This window comes from Athene cunicularia (genome assembly GCF_003259725.1).
Source record: "Athene cunicularia isolate RWA chromosome 18 unlocalized genomic scaffold, athCun1 chr18_part1, whole genome shotgun sequence".
In the NCBI taxonomy this organism is placed as follows: domain Eukaryota; kingdom Metazoa; phylum Chordata; class Aves; order Strigiformes; family Strigidae; genus Athene; species Athene cunicularia.
In genome coordinates, this window is record NW_020799123.1 from 3974196 (window position 1) to 3983212 (window position 9017).

General features: G+C 38.0%; 1 protein-coding gene across 1 annotated transcript in view; it reads right to left on the minus strand.

Moving 5' to 3' along the window:
• Positions 1 to 1439: 1439 nt before the first annotated feature.
• LOC113486920 (ketosamine-3-kinase-like) overlaps positions 1440 to 9017 on the minus strand; it is a 19885-nt gene continuing 12307 nt past the window's right edge. The window contains exons 3-7 of the mRNA XM_026861265.1: positions 6691 to 6842; positions 5159 to 5250; positions 4574 to 4656; positions 4050 to 4172; positions 1440 to 3352 (exon numbers count right to left, since the gene is read on the minus strand). Of these exons, the coding sequence (XP_026717066.1) occupies positions 3014 to 3352; positions 4050 to 4172; positions 4574 to 4656; positions 5159 to 5250; positions 6691 to 6842 (789 nt within the window). The 3' untranslated portion in view covers positions 1440 to 3013. The remainder of the gene's footprint in view (positions 3353 to 4049; positions 4173 to 4573; positions 4657 to 5158; positions 5251 to 6690; positions 6843 to 9017) is intronic.

Sequence of the window (9017 nt, forward strand, 5' to 3'; positions counted from 1 at the left end):
ACTGCTTTAAGTGACCTCCTGAGGTCTGTCCCAACTGGAATTTTCCTATGATCCTAACCTCTGAGTTCAGATTTCCAAGCCTCCCTTCCCGTAACTCCTCTCCAAGGCAGAAGCTGATGTTATTAAAATTATGCATAATTAGTGGGTTGGGATATGATTCCCTAAGAAATTAATTTCAAAATTTAGTTTAAGAAAAAAATATACAGAGATCTGATTTTCAAAGTACTAAAAATAAATGCCATGAGATACTTTAGTCTACATATGCCACACGTACTGTGATCCATCTTGAGAAAAGACTTAGAAACATCATGAGAGGATATTACAACTTTTTATAATATATAAATGCATGTACACTGTGTATTTAAGAAAAATTCAGTGGTTCTTCTATCCTTTTTTCCTTGTCCAAACAGGAATGGAAAGTTAGAAACATTATGATACAGAACCAGAAAATACAGAACATGAGCACAGGTACAAGCAAATACGCTCACCAGATTTAGAATGGAGGGAGGGAGCCAAGAGGGAGGAATATATGAGAAGGGAAAGCAGGACACATTAGCTTTTGCACCATGAAAGAAAAAGATAAAGAATCACAAAGGCACACCTAGAACACATAATGCAACAAAACAATCCAAGAGGAGAATTCTAAGAGCAGTGCAGAACTACACAATACATAGAAAAAAAAATTACCTTATAGAACTGCAGCAATTTTTTCTTAAGAGTGCACCAGCAGCGTGCCTTCACAAGATTTCCTCCCCTTCTCCAATCCTGATTCAACTGCTGTCTAAGAACTCAGAACCAAAGGATCCAGGGTACAGTAGAGCTTGCTCTTACATTCAATTTGGATTCCTCTCTACACCGCTCCCATTTTTAATTGTAGCACAAAATAGCTTTGAAAAAGTGAGCATAATATTGCTCAAATTAAAAATCTAACTACAGTTGTTTCTATTTATGTAACTTGCATCCAACACAATTTTTCTTCAATTACAAAACCACTTTGATTTAGTTCTAATAGGAAGAGGTGATCTTTGAAGATTTACCATTTATCATATGGAAATAAACAGTGATCTAACCAGACTGACTAGCTAAAATTCCACAGCATTTCTTCAGTCAGCTGCCCTAAACAGTGTTAAGTCTGGGTGAACAGGATAAGGATATGGGCACAGACATAACATTTCATCAACAGCATCCAGACAGCTGGGACAATACATAAAGTTTGAAGGCACAGATACAACCTCAAATGATACTGTAAGCAAACAATATGTAAATTTTCTTCAGTGCCACACTGCTCCAGATTAAAATCCATGACCACGTTCCCATCAACGCCCTTAATGACCATAATTGTCTAACAAAGTAGGGATCTTCAACAGGTCAGAGCAAGTAGTTCCCCAAAAATGAATGCAAGCTGTAAGGTTTTAATTCAGAAAACAGAGACAACAATAATCAACTGGGAAACTTTTTATTTAAGCAGTAAAAGTAAAAGCTATTCTACCAAGCAAGGCTTTAAAACTTTTTGTAGCGAAAGTTAAACAGCCAGCGAGATAAGTAGTAGAATTAAGGAAAGAAAGTCATATCAAGTGATAGCCTTCTCTAAACTTGCTTCCAATTCGTGTAAGTAACTGCAAAACTAGTAACTAAAAAACCCTCAGTAATCTGCCAATATAAAAAAAAAAAAAAAATTAAAGTCATTCCCACACACTCAAAACGCATGTCAGGAATTATGCATCTCCCTCACCTACCTGGTACGCCTGTACTGGAATGTGCACCAGCCTACATCAAAAAGAGTACAATTTTAGTATTACCATCTTGCAGGTACAAGAAATAGCTAGTCTGCAAAGCTGTCCTTAAAAAACTTCCAAAAGTAGTGTAGAGCTGCTGTTCTCTGAGTTACATTTTAACTTCCTTTGGTTTCATGTCTCATCCCAAGAGCTACAAAGTGCACTTAGTGGGGACTGAAGAAAAAAGCTTAGGGCACCTGTAGTCTGAACTACAAAATAATTATGTGAAGCCTGTACCATGACCAGATGTCATTGCCCACAGGATAATGCCAACAGCCAAAAAAGTACATCTTCTGTTTGTATTAGTGAGAGTACAACTTCACAGGATGCGCACATGTAAAGTGTCTTCTCTGAAAAGATCATTAAGAATGCAGGCTATTGGACAAAAGCAAAATCCAAAAAAGAAGAGAGAGCTAGTTCTGGTGAAAACAAAGTTGCTCTAGATAAGAGCCCACTGACTGGCAAGCACAGAACAGCCTACAAGAATGCCATGAGATGCCAAAATGCACATGCCAGAAAAAATTATAAGCATTTTCACACAGCTTTGTAACAGAACAGGAAGCAGTCTCCATCCAATAGAATCACATTAGCATAACGAATAGCAAGTCCAAATAATTTTCCACAGTTCCCATTATATAATTTTCTTGTTGACTTTCAAAATATTTTGTTAACACTGTTCTCATGCACATAACTGGACATGAAGAGCTGAAAGAGTCTGAGCAATCTAGCATAAAGGCAGGGGGAACAGGAAAAAACAATGAGCTACTTTTTTAGCCATCTCCTCAGTAACTGAGAAAATCAATTTTCCATTTCACAAACACTTCTCTAATGTTTTCCATTAGGGTGCAACTGCAAATCCTGGTATTTCTCTACTCTGAAGCACAACTGGTCCCTAAGAGAGAACTTCTTCCAAATCATTTACACCTGAGTGCTTGATTTGTATTACCTTGCCTAGTCTCAAGCATACAGTGCTTTCTTGACACCGACAGATCTTTTGTGCAACTGAATAAACTCCTTCCTTAGATATTTCCCTCATAAAGTTATTCCCAAGTATCCTAAAAAGGGAAGACTATGTTACACTTGGTATTCAGCAGGACTCACTGATTCTAGGTCTTCAGCTGTGCAACAAGGTCAAGGGTCTAGTAGGGTTTTTTTTTTAACATTACTACTTCTGTAGTTGCACTGCTAAGTATGGCGTTTTCCAAGCAACACAGGAAGTATTCTGCTTAAGTGGCAAGTCACTTTATAAGGTTTCTCATAATATTTACAGAAGACCCTCTGTACCCTGTACCAAAATGATTCCAGTGATTCATGTAGTGAAAAAGCTGATAAAGCTTTAGGCGTTTCTCAAACCCTACAGCTTTGGGAATTTTACTGTGATAAGCAGAGTAAAAAGAACTGCTGAAGCCCCCAAACATCCCAGCTATTGCAAGCTCATACTCTGAATGGCCATAGAAAGAAGCCGGATCGAAGATAATTGGACCAGAATCATCTTCAGCTACATTTCCTCCCCAGAGATCTCCATGCAGGAGAGCAGGAACAATTTCTACGTCACAGAACAAACTGGGTATCTTCAGCTGCAGGAGGAAAAATGCAAGACATGTAAGTACTACATTTTAAGGTGAATGACTGTAGAGTTTTATCTGCATACCTGCAGAGCATGAATTGAAGCTTCTTAAAAGTCAGTTAAGAAAAAAACATACCCTGAAATAGCATAGGACCTAGTCAACAGAGATGCTGAGAAAAATCAAGAGAATTTCTATTTTTCATAAACGCCAGGAGCTGAAGAACAGTCACCCAAGTGTCTTTTAGCAAGAAAATATAAAATTTTAAACTGCATTCAGTGCTGCAATGGTGACCAGCTTTAATAACACCCCCTTCATCATTAGAAGGCTCAGGGGTCTCTCACCAACCTCAAAGAGATTTCTACAAAGCAATACCCAAGTAACTAATACTGTGGTCACCTAATCAGCTGCAAACCTTAAATGAACAGACAATGTGCAGAACAGTACTGCTTATAGACATTTTTCGTCATGAACATGTTACAGGGAACAAGAAATGTGAACTTAATCTAGTATTTCCCAAGCAGTAAGGCAAAGTGCTATTTGGCACACATCCACTTTGAAATATTAGCATAGGGTGATGTGGCAAGTCATTATAGCTTAGAGTAAAGGGAATTTTAATCCCTCAGAGCTGCAGAACCTGGAGCATACCAACAAAATGGAATTTTGTTTTATGAAAAAAAATCTGAACAACTGAGAGAATTTCTCCTACCTGAAGCTGTGCCCAAAGTTCTCTTGCTTCCCTGTCTCCTGAATTTGCTTCAATCATGTCCATCTGGGGCTGGATTCTTTGCCTGGCAAAGAAAGTCACCCAATCATTCTGCCAGTCATTCACCTGAAGGAACAGGACAGCCAATGTTAGTTCTACACCACATAAAAGACAGATTTTTTTCTTTTTCAAATAAACTTTTGGAGGATTATACAGCCTCTGTGCTATATCCTCCAGGACAGTAAATGCTACCATTTAATAGACTGTTATCTTAAAACACTAAATTAGGGAAAGAAATAATTTTCTTTAAGTGATAAAACCCAAGAAATTGAAGAGCTATGAATGTCCAATGCAGCTGGAAGTGCTCTCCAAAGCACTACTTTCCTTAGCAGGCTGAACAACATTATTTTTTTAAATGACTCTACAGCAATAAATTAATTTCCACTATAATAGTTTTGGCCCCTGTGTCACTGAAGGGAAAATAAGATAAACTTAAAATTCTATCAGTCTGATGAAGTACAACCTACCTGTGGAAGATAGCCACAGCAGGTAACTGTATGAAAGCCAAATTGATCCACAAACTGGACTTCCATTTGCCCTTGACCTTTACCTTTCAAACCAAAGACAAAAATCCAATACTAATGACAAGATTCTAAGTATCTACAATACAAATGGACCTTAAAAACTATGCAAGGGTATAATCCTTCTTCTACTGAGAATTAATAGAAATTGCACCTTAATACTTTTTGTTACAGTGGTTGTTGCTGTTGGTTTTTAAGTTTATGTTTAAGGCTTGATGTACAGCAGCTGTATTATAATCTCCATAATCACATTTTGAGCTAACATATCTTCTCTGATACCATGTCCTTGCAGAAACTGCAGTTCAGGATCCCAAGGGTCCCAATTGAATAAACATTTTGCTTAGAGGTCCAAATACAGCAAATAAAAGCAAAATGAAGACCCCTCTGCCTGGGTGTTTCATCCAAATCTATTTTTGTAACATCTTTAGTGGAAGAAGATTAACTTATCCTGAAATAAAAAAAAAAGCTATTTCAACTATTTTGTAGATTATTATTAACTAGATTAAATTTGCAAACAGCTGTGTACTGTACCAACTGTGCTCTCTTCTTTCTTCAGCTTCTCTCCAAGTTGCTGGTTATGAAGGTGGAGATCAGCCAGTTGTGTTCCAAGCTTTGCTGAATGTCTAAGAAACAAAACTATTCTTAGCAACACTGACACACGAATTAATCCCGTTCTTGATATTCCAGGAATTAATTGAAAAGATTTATCAAGCAAGCAAAAGAAGTTCTGCATCTCTAACAAAGTACATTTTCAAAATATTTTAGTTGTAAACACCTTCTCTTCCTATAAAGATTACATACTAACGTAGAACAAAAAGTACTTACATGGTTGTTTCTGACAACACCATTAAAAGTGAGCAGCAATCATAAATTTAATAACTATGAGAAACTATCAATTCTAATTTCTGTGTGGTGTCACTTTTATATGAACTTTCAGTAGATATCTATCAAGAAAGCATGCATAACATGCTATGCTGTGGGGTGGGTGGGGGGGGTGGAATAGAGCCAGACAGGACTTATCTTCCTCTTTCTATCTCTGTCTCTCTGTCTTTGGCTTCTCCTCTCTAAAAGGCCTAGAAGATGGAAGAGTCAGGTGGGCTTATATATTTATCTATTTTTTAATAAAAGCTTATCCTGTACTCAGTTCAGAAAAGTCTTGTAGTAATTACAAACAACTGTCACAGCCAGTTGCCTCCCATGTTAAGAAAGGTATGTTTCTTTTCTTGTCTTTGACCTCTCACATCTTTTCCTGTTCTTGAGGCACGGTAATTTAAAGCAGTTATTTCTTTATTTTCTTCTTGTTAACACAGATTGTATCTCCTGAAATTTGTATGCCAAAGGTTGCGTTTGCACACTTTTCATCTCAATTAGCCCAAATAAAACAGGTTTTCTGCTCTTTCTCTTGGAGCTCACTAAACCATCAGCTTCATGATTTAGAAATTCTGTGGATGAGCAGAATGAGTGATAAAAACTTTAAGCTGGTGGCAGAATTTCTGAGACTGGGATGAGAAATTGGTCATGCCAACCTCCCTAATGGAACCAGACAGAAGTATTCATCATATTTTAATTCACTTAAGTGTTTGCCACAGAGGAGGGCTAAAAGTTTGAAACTATCAGAATCAAGGTGATTGTTGTAAAAATACTAAAATCAGGAGACTGAATTCAGGATGCATTCATCTGGGGAAGTTCCTCTGCATAATCATGACAGCCAATATTAAACAAAGGTTCTTACAGCAAAGGCAAGGGCATAAAATAGGTAATCAAGTAGGTAATTTTCCCCACTGTAAAAAGGAACCTTACTGTAAAAATCACTAATTACTTACAAAAATCCAAACAAACCCAAAACTAAAGAAAAGTCATGCTCACTTCTTGATGTATGACCTATTTGCTAGGTGAAGCATTGTGAAGTATTTTGTAAAGTTCTCAGCTGTCTAATTTCCCAAATGTATCTTGACTTGCTTAAAAAAAAAAAAAAAAAGTTTCACTTCTGAAAACAAGTGATTTAATTGTCATAACAGTCAAAATTTCTGGCTAAAGGAAGCAAAGATAATACTGTCTTTCACCTGTTTAAGCCTCTCATATCCAAATGTTCCATCACAAACAGAGTAGTGCCCCCAGGTAGGTCTATAACTTTGATGGGTTTAGGCACTTTTATCGTCTGAGTTTTCAAAAGAGCTTCCAAACTTGCCATTTCTCCCTCAAACATTCTTCTAGCCTGTCAAATATCAAAGAAAACCATTAGTCTCAATGGTCACCAGTCTCAGGTAAACAAAGCTCTTTCACAAAACTGTGTTAAATAAAAAGCTTGGAGCAAGTAGTTACTGCACATACAAGATACAAATAGATCCACACCACCAGACGACAATAATTTTACAAATACAGAAATTTCACTTCATAAACGAACTCCATAGAAGTGACTTAGGTTCTAGCATTCTCTGTAACAATTAAATAGTGCAAACTAAATATATCTAAAATGTAAGCAATATTTTATTAATGGATTATACAGCAAATGTTTTGAAAGCTATGGCAATACACATAATCAGCTGAAAGACTAGAAGAATGGTGCTGACATTCATAGTCTTCATGCCTTTCCTGACACAGACTGCTTAGTCTTCAAAGCAGCCTAATATGCAATCACAGAATGATTTTCCCTGACCTATTTCTTTTGCCTCGTGGGAAAAAGAAAAAAAAAGTATCAATAATAGCAGCCAAATGCCCCTTACGGCATTTGCACACAGAAGCCCTTAGAACTCAAGCTGCTACCAACTGCATTTGCTCTGAGGACATTCTTAATTTAGGACCTATTTCTGCAACTGTTATCACACCAAGTAAAATCTACTCTCTTGAGTTGCTCCACTGACATCAGTGACACTAGTCACATAAAGAAATGCTACTCTGGAAGAGTTGGGCAGACATTGCACAAAAAGGTACATGAGAAATCTATGGTATTTGCTAAAAGCAAAAGCAAGGAAATACAATGAGTAAAACAGAAACAAAATACTAGCCCTTTAGTACTGATACATGAAACACAGTGAAAGGACAATTTGCAGTAGACATTGTCCAAAAATTCCAAAGCCTACAAGAGATCAAGAATGAAGAACTGCTGAAATACTGAGCCATAAGTTAGCTTTGTTCAGAGGAAATCAGAAAATACTGTATCTCTGTCTAAAGCATGATACTAGATTAAAGTAAGCTGTTAACTTTAACAGCATAAAAACCCCAGTGTTTTCTAAAGAACTTTGTTTTTCTAAAGAAACTGCTGATATATACCCAATGCTGCAAATGCAGCACAGCTTTATAATACAGTTTGGCAAAGTTTGCTTTAATCAGCACTTAGAATCCACACACAGGCAAAAGCATAGAAAATTAAATGATTACTAAATAGAAAAATCTATCCAGATCTTTTTTTTCCAAGCCCTATCTTCTATCTAGCTCCATTGTATACCTAAAAACACAATTAACAAAAGCCTAAGTGGAAGGGCTATACTGCTATCAATTCATGCTATACTCAGTCTAACAGAAGGCAGGTTCACCCTTCCCTATTTTCACGTTACCACCTCAGTGCATCCATCTGGCTCCCCGATATGATCAGAAAGAGTAGACAAATTTGGAACATAGTTGCAAACATGCTTTCAAAAACATTTGTTTGCTATGAAAAGCAAATACAAGTTCTGACTTTTGCTCTTCCAGTGAAGCTATTAATTTGACAAGAGTACTTTTAATGTAAACTCCACCTAATCTCTGCTTTTGCAAATAAGGATGCCATAAGATGTGCTGCATTATACTTATCTCTATCAAATGTAGATATCTACCTTCTACAATAGGTACAGATATTGAAAGGACAAAGTCTTGAAGAACAATTGTGGAAAAATAGCATTTATTGTGAAAAGCTCCTTCTTATGTGCAGGGAATTACCAGTTTTGTTACAACACAGAAAGATGCATACCCTCAGTAGATAAGTTTATACCTTCTAGGTTGCTACTAACACCCTCACAGTATATGCAGCCACAGCGATGCCACCGTTACCCAGCCGTAACTGACAGCAGTACGCCACTCTACTGCACGACCTAGACAAAAAATACTGGTACTCCAACAGCACCCACCAGAAATGCTGCTCCCCATCCCAGTGCCTGCCCCCACCGTGGCAGCCCCGGGCATCCCGCCACAAGCCAGGCCCCAGCCCCACAGCAGCCAGACCCTCGCAGGGCAGAAGCTACCAAACGCCGCAGCCCTCTATGCCTGGCGGCAAGCCGCCTCCCTGACACCAGCAGTCGAAACTTTACTGCCCGAGCCGGCCAATACACCTTCCTCCATCAAGAAGAGGCTGGGACCGGCCGAGAGCAGCCCACCTCAGCGCGCCCGCCCTCACAGCTGCCTCCCCGCCCCGCCC